The sequence below is a fragment of the Rhincodon typus genome, chromosome 2, assembly GCF_021869965.1.
Source record: "Rhincodon typus isolate 14 chromosome 2, sRhiTyp1.1, whole genome shotgun sequence".
Lineage (NCBI taxonomy): Eukaryota > Metazoa > Chordata > Chondrichthyes > Orectolobiformes > Rhincodontidae > Rhincodon > Rhincodon typus.
The window spans coordinates 118,872,222-118,892,651 of NC_063333.1; the positions used below are offsets into that span (position 1 = coordinate 118,872,222).

General features: G+C 42.8%; 2 protein-coding genes across 2 annotated transcripts; both read right to left on the reverse strand.

Annotated features, from left to right (window-relative positions):
- Positions 1–1,075: 1,075 nt before the first annotated feature.
- LOC109910681 (E3 ubiquitin-protein ligase NHLRC1) lies at positions 1,076–3,146 on the reverse strand. The gene has a single exon (XM_020509907.2). The coding sequence runs from the start codon at positions 2,515–2,517 to the stop codon at positions 1,372–1,374; it is 1,146 nt and encodes a 381-aa protein (XP_020365496.2). The 5' UTR covers positions 2,518–3,146; the 3' UTR covers positions 1,076–1,371.
- A 1,557-nt stretch (positions 3,147–4,703) lies between these two features.
- Positions 4,704–20,424, reverse strand: LOC109910682 (probable thiopurine S-methyltransferase). Its single transcript, XM_048616693.1, has 5 exons — positions 20,379–20,424; positions 15,227–15,301; positions 13,263–13,348; positions 12,460–12,504; positions 4,704–5,917 (listed from the first exon to the last, which is right to left on the reverse strand). The coding sequence occupies exons 3-5, from the start codon at positions 13,333–13,335 to the stop codon at positions 5,793–5,795; spliced, it is 243 nt and encodes an 80-aa protein (XP_048472650.1). The 5' UTR covers positions 13,336–13,348; positions 15,227–15,301; positions 20,379–20,424; the 3' UTR covers positions 4,704–5,792.
- Positions 20,425–20,430: the final 6 nt, after the last annotated feature.

Genomic DNA, 20,430 nt, shown 5'->3' on the forward strand with positions numbered 1-20,430 from the left:
GGAGGAAGAGGTGGGGTTTAGAGCCAGTGTAGCTACGGAAGAGGGATTGTTCCATGTAACCTACAAAGAGGCAGGCATAGCTTGGGCCTGCACATCTGCTAACGTGGTATACTGCAACCGGTGTTCGCGTTGTGGCCTCCTCTACATCGGGGAAACCAAGCGGAGGCTTGGGGTTGGATGAATACAGCAGGCCAAGCAGCATCATAGGAGCAGAGAGGCTGACGTTTCGGGCCTAGACCCTTCATCTACTGCTTTGCAGAACACCTACGCTCAGTTCGCACTAAACAACTGCACCTCCCAGTCGCAAACCATTTCAACTCCCCCTCCCATTCCTCAGACGACATGTCCATCCTGGGCCTCCTGCAGTGCCACAACGATCCCACCCGAAGGTTGCAGGAACAGCAACTCATTCCGCTTGGGAACCCTGCAGCCCAATGGTATCAATGTGGATTTCACAAGCTTGAAAATCTCCCCTCCCCCTACCGCATCCCAAAACCAGCCCAGCTCGTCCCCGCCTCCCTAACCTGTCCTTCCTCCCACCTATCCCCTCCTCCCACCTCAAGCCCCATCCCCATCTCCTACCTACTAACCTCATCCTGCCCCCTTGACCTGTCCGTCCTCCCTGGACTGACCTATCTCCTCCCTAATGCCCCACCTACACTCACCTTTACTGTCTCCATCCCCGCCTCTTTGACCTGATTGTCTCCTCTCCACCTATCTTCTCCTCTATCCATCTTCTATCCGCCTCCCCTCTCTCCCTATTTATTTCAGAACCCCCTCCCCCTCCGCCATTTCTGAAGAAGGGTCTAGGTCCAAAATGTCAGCCTTCCTGCTCCTCTGATGCTGCTTGGCCTGTGTTCATCCAGCTCTACACCTTGCTACCAAGAAGTTGTTTTGTTTTCATTGAAACAGTAACACCAACAAAGTCCATTCTTTTGGGAAATGAGAGAAAACACTGAAATATTTTAAGTGGTTGAAACAGAGAAAAATTGAAACCAAAAAGAATAAAGGAGATTTTACGTGTAATCAGGAAAGAAATTAGTTTACGCTTATAAGAACTGTAGGAGTCTTCTGCTCTTTAAATGGCCTAATTTATAATATAATAATTTTTAAAGCACATAACTTTTAGTATAATCTTCAAAGGACATAACGTAATTCAATATTTTTGGTGTTAGATTTCCAGTAAATTTTGTTTTTTTTACAAAAGTACAGACAATCGTTGTATTTCCAATAGCAGCTCCTGGGTCCCTCCCCTATAAAAGTTCAAGTTGAATTTCATTCCTAGTCTTTCTTCTGGTCACAAAGTGCTTTGTTTTTGGGAGGTTTTGCAGGAACAGCGATGGAATGTCGGCTCCGTTCATTGCGGTGTCTTCAGCGGACCGTGTACACTTTGAGGGTGTGATCTCCAGCGTCCAGCACCATCAGGGTGTGGTCAGCGGCCCAGGCCAAGGCCACAGGCCGGACCAGGCCCCGCTCGATCAGGGTCCTGCATTGCCGGTTGTCCGGGCCGCTTACCCACACCACGGTGCCACTGTCCCCGTCCGCGAGCAGGACGTTGCCTTGACCGTCGACGGCGATACCAGAAATGCCGAGGCCGGCTCCGGGGCTCCGGCCCAGGCCGTCCAACTGACGGACCAGGTGCCCCCGACTGTTGAAGGTCTTCAGCCGCCGGCCCCCTCTGGATCCGGGATGCTCCACGACGTGGATACAGCCGTCCCGCCGGCTGACGGCCACTTCCCGGGGGTGGCAGAGCCCGTGACAGACGCTGTCCCGCCGGAGTGAAGCCCCGCCGGGCAGCTGCAGGTCGAGCAGCAGCAGCGAGCCCTGGGCCCAGTCGGTCAGCGCTAAGCGCTCGGCCGAGCCGCAGTCCAGCCCCCAGGGCAGGCCGAAGCCGCCTTCCGTTAACACCAGTTCGAGCCGGCCGCCCGGCCTCCGGGCGAACACCTTGACCGACCTGTCCCCGGCGTCCGTCACCACCAGCAGCTGCCCGCCTCCGGCCACCGCCACGTCCAGCGGGTAGACGGGCCGCTCGTCCGCACTGGGGCCCAGGCCCGGCAGCGGGCGGCCGCCCCACTCCAAGAGCCGGAGCCACTGCTCGCCGTCCTGGACCACGGCCAGGGCTCCGGAGTGAGAGCAGACCGCCAGACCCCGGGGGTTAAGCAGCTCACCCCAACCCCCAAACACGGAGCTGAGCTCCGCCGGCCAGGTCCCGGTACTGAGGGGCTCAGCGGCCGCTGAAGACAGCAGCTCGGCCAGCTGCAGCAAGGGGAGGCAGTCGGCGGCCCGCGACACGGGCCCGCTCCAGCGGCAGAAAGGGCATTCGAGCTGCCTCCGGGGCTCGGGCCGGCACAGGGCCCAGGCGCACTGCCTGCACACGGCGTGGCCGCACGGCAGGCTGCACGGTCGGCGGGCCGGGCTGCTGCCAAACCTCTCGAAACACACCTTGCACTCGAGCACATGCAGCTCGATGTCCCGCACCAGGCCGCGGGGCTGCCGCTCGGACCCGGCGTCGCTCATCACCGGATCCCGGGCCTGGGTTTGGTGGGGGGGGGGGGGGGGGGGGGGGGGGGGGGGGGGGGTCGCTTCCCGGCCAGAGCCTCACGTCCACCTAACGGGGCCTGGAGCCATGCTCCCGGGGTCGAGTCGCCTCAACAACGGGCGAAGGGCCAGCACCATCTGGTCACCGGATCAGCCCAGAATAGATGCAGCCTCCTTGAACATCTTCCCCTCAGATTACCCTTTCCAGATGATAGTATTATTCCTTTTGAATGCCTCTATTGAATCTGTCTCCAGTATCCTCTCAGGTTTGATTTCCAGACCTTTAGGCCTCCCTGTGTGAAAACGATAGCCGTCAATTAGATTTATCTGAAAATGAAGATTATGCACGCATAAAGCAAGAGGAATGGTTCAGGTGAATTGCTTCTTCAAAGTGCGAGCAGAGTGTCGAAGATCCAGGCAACCACTTTCTGTGCTGCAATGTTGCTATTAGGTTGTTCCAAAACACATTATAACCAGTGATTTTTTTTCAGAAATGTCATTCTTGTAAGACAATGTAGCTACCAAATTGCACGCTACACAAATAAAATACCATAACGACTAAATAATGGCCCAAATCTTCTGAGCAGTGTCTGAATCCCTTTTTTTCCTCACACTCACCAGGCAAATAGGACACTCCTAAACTCATTCAGCACAGGAAACCTCAGAGGGAGCAGTGTTGAAATTTTGTACAGAAGCCACACCTCTTTCTAAGGCACTAGTTGCACTGTTCCACATCTGGGAGTATTTGTGTGAATATGTAGATATGTAAATGGTAAGATAGTAATTGAGAAAAGAAGAGGGGGGTAGGATGGGTATTGTGATCTATGGGTAGGCTGGTAGTGTAATAGGGTGGTGGTTGTGTTGTATGGCAGCTGGGTAAGGTGGTGAGATCTGGTTGGTAATGGGTTTTGGAGTGTATCAGAAGATGGGGGGAAGAGTTGAGAGTAGTCAGAGTCATGGCAGTAGTCAAGGGAGGAGTTGGTGAGGTTGGGTCGGTTGTGTTTAGATGGAGTGTGGGGGTCAGAGGAAGTTGCTGATTAAGGATGAATTGAGTTGAGGGAGTAGTTGGGAGCAGAGTGTTTATCTAGGATCTTTCTGCCTAACATTTCCTAGATAACTATCCACGTAAGTAAGTTGGAACCTCTGAAGTATCCAACTCTTGAGTTTTCAGGTTCCAATGTAATGGGGAATTGCCCACCACAAGTTGAAACTTCCTCAGAGTCATTGCATTGGGACGTCTTTGGGGTCCTGATAGGTATGCGCTGTTGATTTGAAATTGATTCAAGGGTAAATATTGGCCAGAACACCAGTAATAACTCTGCTGCCCTTGTTGGAAATAGTGCCAGGGATCTCTTACATCCAACTGAGAGATTTTGATTCGAAGAGAGAGGTAATATTTTACGGATGTGCCAGCCCACCTGTAATAGACCTAATTGGGATGGGGTCCAGACCTTCCCCACGATCAAATGTGCCACAGGGAACAGCTTGAAATTCTGCTGAGAGAGGAAATGTTTAATTCATTGATCTGTACCAAAATAATGATTAATCTGAACAGTCCTGAAAGAAAAAAAAATTATATTTAATTTCGAGTGGAAGTTTTGGAAAAAGAAGTATTGAAATCTGTTAAGACTTCCTCCTAGGAATAAATCGCTTCTTTGCTTCAGGTGAAATGATCAAGTGTTAATATAAATTGCTAAAAATGTTTGGTGCTAAAATTTATAAATTTCACTTTTACCATTGACCACATTCATGAGTCGGCTCCAAACCAAGTGGTTTAGTACCAAACACTGTTCCATGTTATACTTAACAAAGTCAAAATCTTGGGCGTCAGTGTTTTGAAAGAAAAGCTTCACTGCTAACTCCACCATGAGAATTAGAACAGTGTCTGGCACAAATGAATCAACATTGGCATAGTGAAACCATGTTTTGCATTTAAGTGATATACCACGTGAGAACCTCAAACTCCCAAGATTAGAATACAGGAAGTGCAGTCCATTCAAATTCCCACCAGGAAAGTGTCTGTGTTCTGCATTCTCTGAAAACTCAACGTTGTCGATCTTTGTATCTATAATATTAAACATTTTCTCCCTATTGTGGGTCAAGCTTGCCTCTGGCTCACAAGTCTTCTGTCAACTGTAAAACAAATCTTTTGAAAACATAATGAGTCTGCTTTTTTAAAATCAATAAGTTTATTGTATATCAAAATTTGTCATGGTAAAATATACGATTAGTTTGCACAAAAAACTTAAATATGTAAGTAATATTGTTGACTTTTTAAAATACATCAGCAATTTAGATATTGAATAAAAAATTAAAATTTCAACTACTTGGTATATATTGCAAGGCTGTATACAAAATAGTTTGGTGTTTTTGAAATGCTTACAAACTGAGGGGCTGAATTATTTTAATGTACTTATCAACACATTGGCAAGGCATTATTTTGTGTGCTTTCCTTAGCAAAGAAAACATTTCGGTGGTTCACAGTATATGTAAACATGAATGAGCGTGCTGCTGGGAAATGTACAGTGATGTACCTATGAACATTTTTGATGTCACTTAACTGAAGGAAACAGACAATGCCATTTTGACAAAGATGCCAGGAATATACTATCATTTAAATAAAACAAAGAATTTGAACACTAGAGATCTGAAACAAAGACAGGAAGTGCTGGAGAAACTCAAAGTCTGGCAGCATCTATAAACAGAAAAAATGAGAGTTCATGTTTCAACTCCAGTGACCCTTCATATGCATCATTTGATAGGAATGTGCATGTCACAGAGAAATCCTTCATGATATTGGAAATTGGTATTAGCTCTAGGATATGGAAATTATACTTAGGTATGTGTGCAGAGACTCGGCTTTGAATTATGAAGTCCAGTGAAGATTGATCTAGTACTGATTAATGAATCTGTTAGTTGCAGTGAAATGCGGCCTTGAGTTATCAAGAGAAATTTAAGATAACTTGATCTTGAAATTTAAGAAATATGTTTAAGAATTATTTAAGGAATGTCCCTGCTTTAACAAATACGAAAATCGGGATTCTACCACTAGATGGGAACAAGAAATGAAGCGCAGGAATTCCCTTGATTGAAAAGTCACATGGTTGATGGGCTTACCAATGCTCAGTGCCACACAGAATGAATTACCTCATTCTATGAAGAGACACATGGAAGTGCAGCTATTTTGAAAATTGGAAGAATTAATTGAGGAAATTTTTTTTTAAGAAGGAAAAATACAGTATTATTACAAATATTCAGGAAGAATCTGTCTTCAGTGTAATGAGATGAACTTCCTCAATGAAGCATCCTGGATCCCACAATTTTTGATTCCCAGTCAATTTGTCAGATGAGTCCAGCAAATGAACGTTGCAGGCATGGCCTAGAAAGAAAGATGATATCTGTAATTACTAACTTTAATACTGATGGGTATTCCTAACTGCTTATGAGGATTCACATTAGATAGTTGTCTACATGAACAAAACTGTGACTGAAACCGCACACCAACATACGGTAGCTTCCTTTTAAAGTTCTATTTAGGATATTCCCATAATTGGTTCTGTTTTCACAAAGCATTAGGTGGCCGGCAGAGTGACAGAAGCAGAGAGGTTTTGTTTGGAAGAGCAGCTTGGAAATATCTTGTGTTCGGAGGTGTGTCATTGACCCTTAAATCCTTCTGTGCTGCTGCTTTCTACAGTCTTTCTCTATTTAAACAATACTCAGTTCTTCAATTCTTCTTGCTAAAGTGCATAACCTTACATTTTTCCACATTCTATTCCAGCTGCCAAGTTTTTCCACACTTAGTTAACCTATCCACATCTCTCTGCTGACTCTTTATGACAAACTCACCAATTTTTTCCCTATTTTTGTGTCATCTGCACCACTTGCCCTCTCTCCTAATTTTGTTTCATCTGCAAACTTGGTGATAGTACAGTCATCCAAATCATTAATATAAGTTTAAATAATTGTGGCCCCTGCACTGATCTCTCTGGCACTCCACTATGTACAGGTTGTCAACCTGAAAATGCCTCCTTTATCCCAACTGTCTTCTATTAGTTAGCCCATCCTCTATCCATGCTATTATACCATCTCTGACAACATGGGCTCTTAAGTAGTCTAATGTGTGGCATCTTATCAAATGCCTTTTGAAATCCAAATATATTACATCCACTAATTCCCCCTGTATCTTTGATTTGATTTATTATTGTCACTACTGAGATAGTGAAAAGTATTGTTTTGCATGCTATCCAGACAAATCATACCTTACATAAGTACATCAGGTTAATAGAACAGAATGCAGAATATAATGTTATGTCTATAGAGAAGGTGCAGAGAAAGATAAACTCTAATATATGAGAGATCCCCATTCATAAGTCTGATAACAGTGGGGAAGAAGCTGTTCTTGAATCTGTTGGTATGTGTTTTCAAACTTTTGTATCTTCTGCCTGATGGAAGAAAATATAACAGAATATAACCACGGTGGGAGGGGTCTTCATTTTGCTTGTTACCTTCTCAAAGAATTCTAAAAAATTTATTGGGTATGATTTGCCCTTCATGAAACCATGCTGACTCTGCTTGACTACTATGCATTCTAAATCCTTTAACATCCTCTGTAATAGACCAACATTTTCACAATGACTGATGTTATAGCTGACTGGACTATAGGTACCTGTTTTTTTTGGGTCTCCATCCCTGTTTGAAGAAATGTGTAACATTGTCAGTTTTCTAATAATCTGGGCCATTCCCAGAATCTAAGGATTCATGGAAAATTACTACTGGTGCATCCACTATCCATGTAGCTACTTGCTTTGATATCCTAGGATGAAATCAAATAGGTTCGGGTTCATGTACAGCTTTTAGATCCATTAGTTTCTCTAGTACATTTTCCTCTAGTGACAGCCATCGTGCTTATTTCCTATGCCTTCCATTTGGGCATCTTGATTGTCTTGTATTTTTGGAATGCTATTAATGTCCTCCCTTTGGTCTCGTTTCCTTTTTAAATGTTTACAGTAGCCCCTACTATCCATTTTTATATTATTTGCTAGTTTACCCCTTTATCAATTATCCCATCTCCATTTTTTGGTCACCTTTTGTTGGTTTCTAAACCTTTTCCACTCCTCTGATGTACCACCAGTCTTTGCCATATTTTATGTTTTATGCTTTTAATTTGATACTACCTTAACTTCCTTGGTTAACCATGCTTAGGTTATCCCTTTCTTGGAATCCTTCTTCCTCACCAGAATACATCTTTGTTATGAGTCATGAACTATTTTCTTGAATATCTGCCTTTGCTCATCAACTGTCTTTTCTGCTAAATTCTCTTCCAAGTCCATTCTAGGCAACTCTGCCCTCTTTCCATTGTAATTATCCTTACTTAGATTTAGCAGAATTGTTTCTGAGCCACATTTCTCACTGTGAAACTGAATGCTAAATTCTACCGTCCTATAGTCACTGATTCCCAGGAGATCATGGCCTTGTTATCTCAACATTTATTGTCTGTCGGTCGTAAAGTATAGCTACTGTTATGAGGTTTATAGAAATGGCCTATTCCCCTCATTATTTCTTACTTCTACCTATGTATGTATATACTATATCTTCCAACACTAGATCATTTCTTGTTATCATATTTATTCCAAACAAAGCGACCCCACCGACCTTTTGTCTGACCTTCCAAAAAGCCACAGTTCTGCATTCTATGTGGGAGCCATTATTTTTGCCCTTTTACCATTTCATCACCTTTGACTTTATTTGCTGCTTTTTAAAAAATGTTTGTACGCTCTGTCCTATCCTGCGTATCATTATCCAAATAGCTGCCCTGTAATACTGCCATATCCTTTTGCTTTGTAAGCCTACACTAACCTCTCTCCAGAACCACCTCCTGACCGAACCTATTTAGTTTAAAGCCCTCTCTATAATTATAGGTATTCAGTTTGCAAGGACACTGGTCCCAGCATGGTTCAACTGAAGCCCTTTTAATCAGAGTACTGACGACAATGGCCCAAGAAGTGAAACCCATTCCTCTTACACCAAATCTTTGAATCACACACTAACTCTATGACTTTATTTATCCTATGCCAGTTTGCACATGGCTCTGGTGGGTTATTACCTTGGAGGTTCTGCTTTTCATCTTAGCTCCTAGTTGTTCAAAACTTATTAGCAGAACAGTCTTTTTAGTTCTAGCAAAGTCTTTGCACCAAAGTGGACAATGACAACTGGATCCCTCCCTTTCCTCTCTAGCCCAAACGAAAACTTCTTAACCCTAGCTGCAGGGAGGCAACACAGCCTTCAGGATACATGCTCACAGCTGCACAGAACAGTATCTAGTCCCCCCAATTATACTGTCTCCTGTCACAACTACATTCCTATTGCCTGCTCCACTTGAATGGCACATTGTACCATGGTGCCATGGCTAATTTGCTCATCCTTTTGCCGTTTTGTACAACCACACAATTATTGAAGAAAAAATGCATAGGGCGCCAGAAAGATCAGCAGAGAATCAAAAGTGTGGAATGAGGGAGGGGGAGAATAACTGTTGCACATTTGGCATTTACGCGTTCTAAAAATGCTGCTTCCGATTGCTACACGTGTTTATTTAGGTCAGCTCAATACCTAGCACCATTTCCATTCTGGAGAGAGTCTTCAAATGAAGCTGCTTTAAATCCAAACTTCCTGTTTGGCTTGGCTCATTATGCAGTGCATGTTTTTTCTCCCACAGAGAAGTTATCAATGGTTTGGGTTTGGTTGAGTGGCCAGAAAAATGGGAAATGGAATTCAATCCAGAGGAGTGTAAGGTTATGCCTTCGGGGAGGGAAAACAAAGCAATGGAATAAATAGCACATGACAGTCGCATTCTGTTTTCTTTAGAGTAGGGGAGGCTAAGGAGTGACTTAAATAAAATGTACAAAATAATGAGGGCTTGGACAGAGTGGACAGTGGAGATCTGTTTCCCCAAGTGCATGGGTTAATTATCGGGGACACAGATTTAAGGTGACTGGCTGAAGGATTAGAGGAGCCTTGAGGAAAAGCATTTTCACTCAAAGGGTGGTCAGTGTCTGGAATTTGCTGACCAGTTTGGTGATTGAGGGGGAAGCCATCAACTCATTGAAAATAACCTGGGTCTGCATCTGAAGCACTGCAACCTGAAGGTTACAGACCTGGTGGGAGGGATTAGAATGGGTAGCTAGTTTATTCAATTAACACGGACACACCCACTTAACCAAGTTTTGATCGAGGAAGTGCAGGTGCCCACAGCTAGGGCTTTGAGATGTCTAGGTCCATGTTAAAGCAGAACTGGAATGGAACTGATTAAACAAATGAAGCTTATCTGCCTAAAGCTTCTTGTTACTGGTCTTGCCTTGCTGACAAGAACTGTTAGGACACTGCCACACCTGGTTATCCGGAACTGAGTTGAAAGCATCTAAACCGCTGGTGCCAAGAGAATTCCTTCACATACTGTTAAAGAGCTGGGCTGACAAGTGAGTTATCAACACTGCACTAGAGTGGAAGTTCCCAAATGGGTATCCACAGAAGATTTCAAGACATCCGTCAAAATAGGCTTAAAGTGATCAAAGTGCTCCTTCAAGTAAATGATCAGACCTGGATTTCTACCAAGTGGCACACACAAAAACTGTAGAGAGTGTGCAAAAATCTCAGTGCCCACGTCACAGAGTCGTTTGAGTCAGAGAGCTGTACAGCATGAAAACAGACCCTTTGGTCCAACTCATCCATACCTACCTGATATCCCTGATTAATCTAGTCCCACTTGCCAGTGTCTGGCCCATAGCCCCCTAAGCCCTTCCTATTCATATACCTATCCAGATGCCTTTTAAGTGTTGTAATTGTACCAGCCTCCAACACTTCCTCTGGCAGTGTATTCCATACAGGTATCACCCTCTGCATGAAAAAGTTGCCCCTTAGGTCCCTATTAAATCTTTCCCCCTCTCACCTGAAACCTATGCCCTCTAGCTTTGGATTCCCCAACCCTGGAGAAAAGATCTTGACTATTCACATGTTGAACTATCCAGAGAAATTGACAAAATATAAATGTTGCCCCTTTAGTTGCTGGCCTTTATGATTGCCCCTGGTGAACAAAGGAAGTTTATTAAACTAATGCTCAGGGTGATCCATTATATTATGTCATATGTTGTCTCAGATGCCTTCTGCCTTTGCTGTAAAATGTCAGCAATGCGATTTATGGTCACCAGCCAGTGAAAATTTCATTTGCACAACCCCAGCGGTCCTTTAGAATCAACCTTAAAATGTGATATGAAATTTCAACAGCTCCCTTCAAAGAAAGGGAACAGCAAAACACATATTCAAATTCCTCAGATTGTTTGAAGGAACTGTGACAATTAAAGATATCAACAGTCTCATTTAGAACATGATATCATGAGATCAATGGTTTCAGGAAATCAATGTCAGAAAAGTCAACTGGTGTCCAGATGTAGACACCAACTTGATCCCTGGCAGGTAGAATTTATTGTCCTGACTGCAGAGAGTTTAGGGGGATATTGACAGAAGCAAGGGTTTACAGACCTTCAAATGTGCCAGAGTCTATTCCCTGGAAGTTTACCCAGTACACCACAGCAGTTTTTCCCAGTATACAACACTGGGTTGATGCTCATTAATTTTTTTTGTTTTGCAGGTAATGTCTCCAAAAGCTGTCCTTTCAAGTCTTGAGAGTTTCCTTTCAGCAATAAGACAGCCAACCATTTTCAGTGCAATGGGAGAGTTTACATAGGGCAAATGATATGATAATCAGACACTTTAATATTCATGACTTTTATATTCAGTCCAAATTGCCACACTTAGGTATTTAGCAAAATAGAAGTATTTTGGCAAAGAGACATGAAACTATGAGATGATTTCCTTTCCCTGTTACTCAGGCATTGGCTAACAACAAGCCTTTCTACCCTTTACCATCCTTATTCACATCATAGATTGGTCCTGAGCTACATATGGGGTTACCTTTATTTTGGTGTGGAAACTGTTGGGATTGGGACAGTGTTGGCAAGATGCAAATGCCGAAGAAATGGTAAACTATCAGGCTCCCTACACCGTGAAGCTGGAAGGTTTCAAATCATTGATATGTTCTAATTCTGACTGCAACCCCAAACCGACTGGAAAGATAAGCAGCAGAAAGCTTAATTTCTGCTATTCTGGGATACAAGAATCCAGTAAACATTATTCAAGTTTTAATTTGGGCCTGGATCTTTGTGGCTGCCAGCTTTTGGTGGGGGTGCAGGGGTGAGTGTTCTGCTTCAGTAGCAAGGCAATGGAAGAAAGAAGTTTGAATATCTTGTGGACACCACTAACTCATACTCAGATTTGTTTTAATACAAATTACACAACGGCAAGCTAGTTCTGAGAGTGTTGGAATCATATGAATTTTCAATTCTCATTTTATCTCTGAAATCTACAGCTTTTCATTTGCATAATTGTGAGAAAGACTAGTTCCTTAGATTCCATTGACACAATTCACGTCACTTCCAGATTGATTCTTAGTCAGTATTTTAAGTCCTGCTTTTTAGTGTGAAATAATGGGGAGAACATTGGCAAGTATGCACTTTCTTTTGGAACTTTCTAATATCAGAGATTATCAGCAGCAGAAGTTGAGTGAAGTGAGAGTCCATCTGCGTCAGTTGTTGAGTGGAAGAGAGAGAAGTTGTCTCCTCCATGGGCTGCAGTTAAGGGATTGGTCAGAGAGGGCAGTCAAAAATTGTAAAGTAACACGGAGGCATCTATCATGAAAAAGATTTTAAAGACAAATAACACCTCACCATTCTACAATGAAAACAGGCAAAATGACAAAATTTTCCTTCATTGTTGGAACAGCAATATGAGGTAATGCAGTTTTGAGATTCTTTGAAGTTTTTGAAGGTGAACACATTTTAAAATATGAAGATGCAAGAAAAGTCTACTCACCAAACAAATTCCGAGTTTCGCTTTCTGAGATCTTGGGTGGTAAGCCTACAAAAGTAAAACACATGAACGGTTCAAAATGCTTCACCAATTTTTAAATAAATACAAATCTAGGTTAATAAAAATACATTGAAGAAGAATTCAGGTTCATCACACAAATCCTTTCTCCTTTATTCCACAGGCTATGCACTAAGCTATTTAAAGTATTTTCTTCCTATAAATTGAGTGTCTACTTTCTTACTGAGATTTTAAGAACTTTAACTCCAGCTCAAACTCCAGTTCAATGACTTTCAGTTGGACAGATTAAAAATGGAAGACATCAACTTCAGATGTGTTCACTTTGAACAGTCTACAAGTTCCCAAATACCACAATCTGGACACATCCTGCTCTTCCAAACCTCAAGTCTTTATTATTTATGCCTTCTGTTTTATAGACTATGAGATTTTGTTTATCTGCATGCTAATGTGCACTCAGCACCAAAACAGGGAATGAAAATTTTAAATAGTTTCTGCTTCAAACTTTCATGAGTTGCTACAGGCAAAAGGCAGCACCTCCTTTGTCCTCTCCACAGAACTTCCATGCAAATTGTCACTTATGTGTTCTTGTTTAGACTATATTCAGTTGTGCACTGCATACTGATTACACTCAAAACAATAAACATTACACATGTACATTTATATCTAAAAAAGTAACTGTTTCTCTCTCCACAGCTGCACCCAGCCTGCTGAACGGTTTCAACATTTCAGTCATTATACTTACGTCTAAGTAAATTTGGAACACAACAGAAAAAAAAAGCCATCATTACCATCAAAATCAGTTTTCGTACAGACCAAAGTGTCCAGAAGGTATCGACACCCTTTGGCCATTAGGGTTATCATTAGTTTGCTATAACTGAAACAGACAAGAAAGACTTAGAATAACATCTATGCATGTTCAACTTATGTGGTATTACACAAGATTATTTTGTAAAATTATTTTTGACTGAGTTTCTTGGCTTTTTTGCTTCTAAGACCACTCTGTCTTATGTTGTGCTGCCTTCTGTAACACAAGTACTTTTCCTGCATAAAAATTAGTTCCAAAGTTAAAAATACTTTTTATAATTTTGACTTACTAATTATGAACTATGCTGACACCAATGGTACAATGATACATTCTGACTATATGCAATTGCAATATAAAGCCAATTTTAAAAATTAAAATGATTTTAACAGTATTTTTCTTTTCAACAATATGCTTTTTAAATTAATTTTGTTTAGATTTTTAAGTGCTCGTTAGGTTTTTAACAATCTTTGTTTCAATTTATTTCAGAGATTTCACTGCAACAATTAATATGAAACTGGTTGTTGGGGCTTCTATTCAAGTTATGCTGTGACCTCACTTCTCCCTGTATCTATAACTTCCTGCAGTCCCTATTATTAAATTGTATATTACATGGTAGCTTTAAGGTGAAAGTTGGATGAGGAGGTGCATGTGTATAATCTTTAGCTCTGCAAATAGATGCTTATAAACGTGTGTTAATGTTGGTTCCAGTGCCATCCCGCCTTACCAGGCTGTATGGTATTTAACACCTACAATCAGCCAAGATGGAGCGGCATGGTGGCTCAATGGTTAGCACTGCTACCTCACAGCGCCACGGACCCGATTCCACCCTCAGGCGAATGTCTGTGTGGAGTTTGCACATTCTCCCCGTGTCTGTGTGGGTTTCCTCTGGGTGCTCCGGTTTCCTCCCACAGTCCAAAGATGTGCAAGCTAGGTGGGTTGGCCAGACTAAATTGCCCGTAGTATTCACAAATATGTAGGTTAGGTGGGTTGTAGGGGGATGGGTCTGGGTGGGATGCTCTGAGCGTTGGTGTGGACTTGTTGGGCTGAAGGGCCTGTTTCCACACTATAGGAATTCCATAAATTCTGTAATCCTGTAATTCTGGCCACTTGCACAACCCAGATTTTGATCACTCCAGCACAAATGCTAACTGTACCTATAAATGGCTTGTTCCAAAACTCTGGAATTCCTACCATAAACTACCCAGTACCTCTACCTCTCTCTCTTCTCCGTTAAAGTGCTACTTAAAGTTTCAATTAACCTTTTGGTTACCTGTACTATTATCTCCTTAGGAGCAAATTACAGCAGATGCTGGAACCTGTACTGAAAACAACAAATGCTAGAGATCACATCAGGTCAGATAGCATCCATGGAGAGAGAGCAAGCTAATTGTTAGCAGTCATCAAGACTCGAAATGTTATCTTGCTCTCTCTCCATGGTTGGTGTCTGACCCTCTATGATATCAGCATTTTTTTTTTCACTATTACCTCCTTATATGGCTTATGCCAATTTTGTTTGATAACATTACTCTGAAATGTTTTTGACATTTTACTAAGTTAAAGGCATCACACAACGCAATGTTGTGATGCTGAAACTGTAGAATTCTGTGGACAGCATGACAGCTAGTGATTGCAGTGAGAAATTCTCCAGGTAAACATCTTAATTCGTATAGGTACAAAGGCCATCTATGGACTGACAGAATGCATCTCATAAACAGCAATGAAATTTGAGAGAATCATCAAATGCTGCTCTCTCATTTCAAAGTACAAAACAAAGTACACTCTGAAAAGGAAAAGCTAAACAAAGAACTTACTATTCTGTCCAGGTTTTGATTTGCAAAATGAAAAAGCATGAAAATGCTCCATGCTGAGCATCATATCCCACATTGATCTGAGATACATACCAGCAATTAACTTGAGTTTGTGAAATCAGAAAATGATGGTGCTCACCGCTGTCTGTCAGAGGTGTTGAGAGGTTGCAGAGAGCCTCGGTCCCAGATCCCATCAAACTGCCCAGCAACTGAACTACCCATGGGAAAAACAGAATGGAACAGATTAAAGCTACTGTGATGTCAAATATAATTAGCCATTTCAGTTATCATAGAATCATAAGCATAAAAGTAACTACTCATATTTTTACATAAATTGTCAGTCAATGCAATGTAACCTTTTTTTTAAAACTCATTCGTACAACGTGGGCATCATTGACTATTTATTGCCCATCCCTAGTTGCCCTTGAGAAGGTGGTGGTGAACTGTCTTCTTGAGCTGTTGCGGTCCAAGTACAGTGGGTTGACCTACAATACCATTAGTGAGGGAATTCAGGATTTTGACCCAGTGACAGTGGAAGAATGGTGATGTATTTCCTAGTCAGGGTGGTGAGTGGCTTTGGAGGGGATATTGCAACTGATGGTGTTCCCATTTATCTGCTCCCTTGCAAAAACAAAGTTGCTGGAAGAGTTCAGCAGGTCTGGCAGCATCTGTGAAGGAAGAAACAGAGTTAACGTTTCGGGTCTGGTGACCCTTCTCAGTTCTGAGAAACTCTGTTTCTTCCTTCACAGATGCTGCCAGACCTGCTGAGCTCGTCCAGCAACTTTGTTTTTGTTCCTGATTTACAGCATCCACAGTTCTTTCGGTTTTTATCTGCTCCCTTGTCCTTCTAGATGGAAGCAGTTGTCGGTTTGGAAGATGCTGTCTAAGGATCTTTGGTGGATTTCTGCAGTGCACCTTGTAGATAGTACACACAGCTGCTCCTGAGCGTCGGTGGTGGAGGGAGTGGATGCTTTTGGATGTGGTGCCAATCGAGCAGGCTGCTTTGTCCTGGATGGTGTAAAGTTTCTTGAGTTTTGAGACACACCCATCCAGGCAAGTGGGGAGTATGCCATCACACGTCTGTGTCTTGTAGATGATGGACAGGCTTTGGGGAGTTAGGAGATAAGTTACTCACGTAGGACCTGCTCTTGTAGCCACTTCATTATGCTGTGAGTCCAGTTGAGTGTCTCGTCACTGGTAACCCCAAGGATGTTGATAGTGGGTACTCAGTAATGGTAGCACCATTGAATATCAAGGGGCAGTGGTTAGATTGTCTCTTATTGGAGATGGTCTTTGTCTGGCACATACGTGACATGAATGTTACTTGCCACCTCTCAGCCTGGATATCGTCCAGATCTTGTTGTATTTAAACATGGCTGCTTCAGTATCTGAGAAGTCGCAAATTGTGCTGAACATTTTGCAATCATCGGCAAACATCCCCACTTCAGACCTTGTGATGGAGGAAAGGTCATTGATGAAGCAGCTGAAGATGGTTGGGTCTAGAACACTACCCTGAGGAACTCTTGCAGGGATGTCCTGGAGCTGAGATGACTGATCAACAACTACAACAACCATCTTCCTTTGTGCTGGTTATGACTCTAACCAGAGGAAAGTTTATTCCTTGATTCCCATTGATTCCAGTTTTGCTAGGGCTCTTTGATGCCACACTCAAATGCATCCTTGATGTAATGGGCTGTCACTCTAGCTTCATCTCTGGAATTCAGTCATTTGTCCCTGTTTGAACCAATGCTATAATGTGGGCCCGAAAGAACTCAAACTGGCACCAGTGAGTGGGTTATTGCTGAGCAGGTTCTGCTTGATAGTTCTGTTGATGACACCTTCCATCACTTTCCTGATAATCAAGAGTAAACTGATGGGGTGATAATTGCCCAGGTTAGATTTGTCCTGCTTCTTATGTATAGGAGCAATTTGCCACATTGTTGGGTAGATGCCAGTGTTGTAACTGTACTGGAACAGCTTGCCTAAGGGAGCGGCAAGTCCTAGAACACAAGTTTTCAGTACTATTGCTGGAATGTTGTCAGGGCCCATAGACTTTGCACTTTCCAGTGCCTTCAGTTGTTTCTTGATGTCATGTGGAATGAATGGAATTGGCTGAAGACTGGTAATTGTAATGCTGGGGACAACTGGAGGAGGTCAAAATGAATCATTCACTTGGCACTTCTGGCTGTAGATTGCTGTGAATGCTTTCGCCCTTTCTTTTGCCCTGATGTGTTGGACTCCTCATCATTGAGGAGGGGCATATTTATGGACCTTCCTCCTCCAGTGAGTTGTTCAACTGTCCATCAACATTCACAACTGGATATGGCAGTAGTGAGATCTTAGATCTGAACAACTGGTTGAGACATTGTCTGTCTATCACTTTCTTATTATGCCGTTTGAAATGCAAGTAGGCCAGTTGTGTATCTTCGCTAGATTGACATCTCATTTTAAGATATGCCTGGTGCTGCTCCTGGCATGCCCTCCTGCTCTCTCCATTGAACCAGGGTTGATCCCCTAGCTTGATGGTAATGGTTGATTGGGGGTCATGCAGACTGCTGGAGTACAATTCTGCTGCTGTTGATAGCTCACAGAACTTCATGGATGCCCAGCCTTGAGCCGCTAGATCTGTTGAAATTAGCATTGTGATAGTTCCACATAGCACAACGGACGGCATTTTTAATGTGAAAGCAAGACTTTGTCTTCACAAGGACTGTATAGTGGTGACTCTTACTGATGCTGTCATTCACTGATGCATCTGCAGCTGGCAAGATTGCTAAGGATGAGGTCAAGTATGTTTTTCCCTCTTTTTGGTTCCCTTACCACCTGCTGCAGGTCCACTCTCACAGCTATATCCTTCAGGACTCAACCAGCTCGATCAGTAATATTGCTGCTGAGCCACTCTTGTGGTGGACATTGGAATCCCCTTTAGACAGTACATTTTGTGTCCTTGCCACCCTCAGTGTTTCCTCCAAGTGTTGTTCAACATGGAGGAGTATTGATTCTTCAGCCAAGGGAGAATCGTCTCTGGTAATCAGCAGGAAGTTTCCTTACCCATGTTTAATCTGAAGCCACGATATTTCATGCGGCCTGGCATCATTGTTGAGGACTCCTAGAGCAACTCCCTTCCAACTGTATACCACTGTGCTGCCACATCTGCTGGGTCTGTCCTGCTCGTGGGGCACGACACATCGACGGTTGATGATAGTTGTGTCCGGGAAACTGTCTGTCAGGTATGATTCTGCGAGTATTGCTATAACTAGTGAGAGAGACAGCTCTCTGAATCTTGGCAGTTGTTCCCAGATGTTAGTGAGGAGGACTTTGCAGGGTTGACAGGGCTTTTCTGCCCTTGTATTTTCCGGTACTTAGGTTGATGCCGGGTTGTATGTCCAGTTTTATTTCTTCATTGATATTTCGTCGTGATTTATACAATTGAATGGCTTGCTAGCTCACTGTGGAGGGCAATTGAGAGTCAACCACATTGTTGTGGCTCTGGAGTCACATGTAGGCCAGACCAGGTGACAATGGCAGATTTCCTTCCCTGAAGGACATTAGTGAGCCAGATGGGTTTTCCCGACAATTGACAACAGTTTAGTGGTCATCAGTCGATTCTTATTTCCAGATATTTTTCACTGAATTTAAATTCTACCTTCTGCCATGGCTGGATTTAAACAATTGATAGCTTAATGATAGACCATCACCTCCCCATGTTACATCTATGTTATTTTGAGTACTTTAAAAATTCAAACCATTCCTTCTTTCAATTTCCTTTTCCGACTTTACTAATAAACATCCTTTCATTACATACTGGCTTTATTTTATAAAATATGTATATCTACATTGAAATCTACCTATATTCCATTTACTCTATTGATTCAGAGGTATTTTTGCTAAAGTTAATGTAATTTTGTCTGATTATTGGCTGTTCACTGAAAGTATCAAACTACGTGAAGCTGTGATTAAGGCAATGATCAAAGACTGGAAATTTAACAGTGTACATTTGGGGATGATCCCATGCCAGTGCTTAACGTCATTGATGAAATTGCAGGAGAGAGAGAGGATGGAATCATGGTGGGTCTTACATTACTCCCAGTTTCAAGGACAGGAAGGAGGGTGACAAGCCCTGGCTGGCAATGTATTGGTTACGTTAAGACTGCAAGAAATAGAATCAAAAGTGTAGATGGGGCATCAAGAGACAGAAAAATGTAGGTGGGACACAATGGGAAACAGTGGACAAAAATAACATGGTTGACTATGTTTAATAGAGTGGAGAGACAGAGAAGGACAGAGAGAAAATGTGTCATGGTCGCAGTTATGAAGCATACTGTTGGCTTGACCAGCATAGTCTAGGTACAGTAAGCAGAGCGGAAGCTACACAGAAGACATTTGAAGAAAGCATGATTTGAAAGATGGAACTAGTGTGAAGATGCCTGCAGAGATCTGAGAGATGAAAGACAATTTAGAGATAAGACAGAGGTTCACAGGCTTTAGGTTTAGGTAGTAAGAACTGCCGATGCTGGAATCAGAGATAACACAGTGTGAAGCTGGAGGAGCATAGCGGGCCAGGCAGCATCAGCAGTTCTTACTATCTCTGAGTGAGTTATAACCCCACTGCGAAGCCGCCATTTCTGAAGAAGGGTCTTGACCCGAAACGTCAACTTTCCTGATCCTCCGATGCTGCCCGGCCCACTGTGCTCCTCCAACTCCACACTATATTATCTTTAGGTTTAGGTATGAACTTTTCAAGGACAGCATGACAACAGATCTTTGAACAGCAGAGGGACACATAAAAAACACCATTAATGCTGACAGCAAGTGCTATGGCAAGAAAAGGAAGTTGTTTAATCAAGATTTGGGTTGGAAAGATGCTTAAAGACTCAGGAAGTGAATACATGAAGAAAACTAGAGTGCTAGGGGATTGGGTGCACAGTAGTAGAAGTTGCCATGGTGGGGGTGGGGGTGCAGTTAGCTCATTTGACTGGTTTACAACGCAGTGTAAAGCCAAGAGCGTGGGTTCATGATGAGACATAATGACCGTGAGGTTAAACCACAACAAGTCATCTCTCTCTACAGCGGCTTAACCTTTGGTCAAAGAGAAATTAGAATGTTATAGGGCTGACTGTGTTTGGGGTAAGGGATTGACACAGTGAGTGTGGAAGGGTAATGGATGGAAAGGGAGAAGGCTTAGGAGGCTAATCCAATGACCCTAATTACGGAAATAATCCACGAGCTGCACCAGAGAAAATTGTGGATAAAGAATACATTTACATGGTAATGGGAATATTTGTTCTTACCTTGAGAAATCAAATATATTACCCCGAAACAAAGAAATGTGCCCTTCAGGAG

Coding starts and splice junctions, on each gene's coding strand:
- LOC109910681 (XM_020509907.2), bottom strand. CDS start 2,517: ATGAGCGACGCCGGGTCCGAGCGGCAGCCCCGCGGCCTGGTGCGGGAC.
- LOC109910682 (XM_048616693.1), bottom strand. CDS start 13,335: ATGATAACCCTAATGGCCAAAGGGTGTCGATACCTTCTGGACACTTTG. Junction 12,505..13,262: donor TACGAAAACTGATTTTGATG/GTAATGATGGCT, acceptor TTACTTTTGTAG/GCTTACCACCCAAGATCTCA. Junction 5,918..12,459: donor CGAAACTCGGAATTTGTTTG/GTGAGTAGACTT, acceptor CTTTCTTTCTAG/GCCATGCCTGCAACGTTCAT.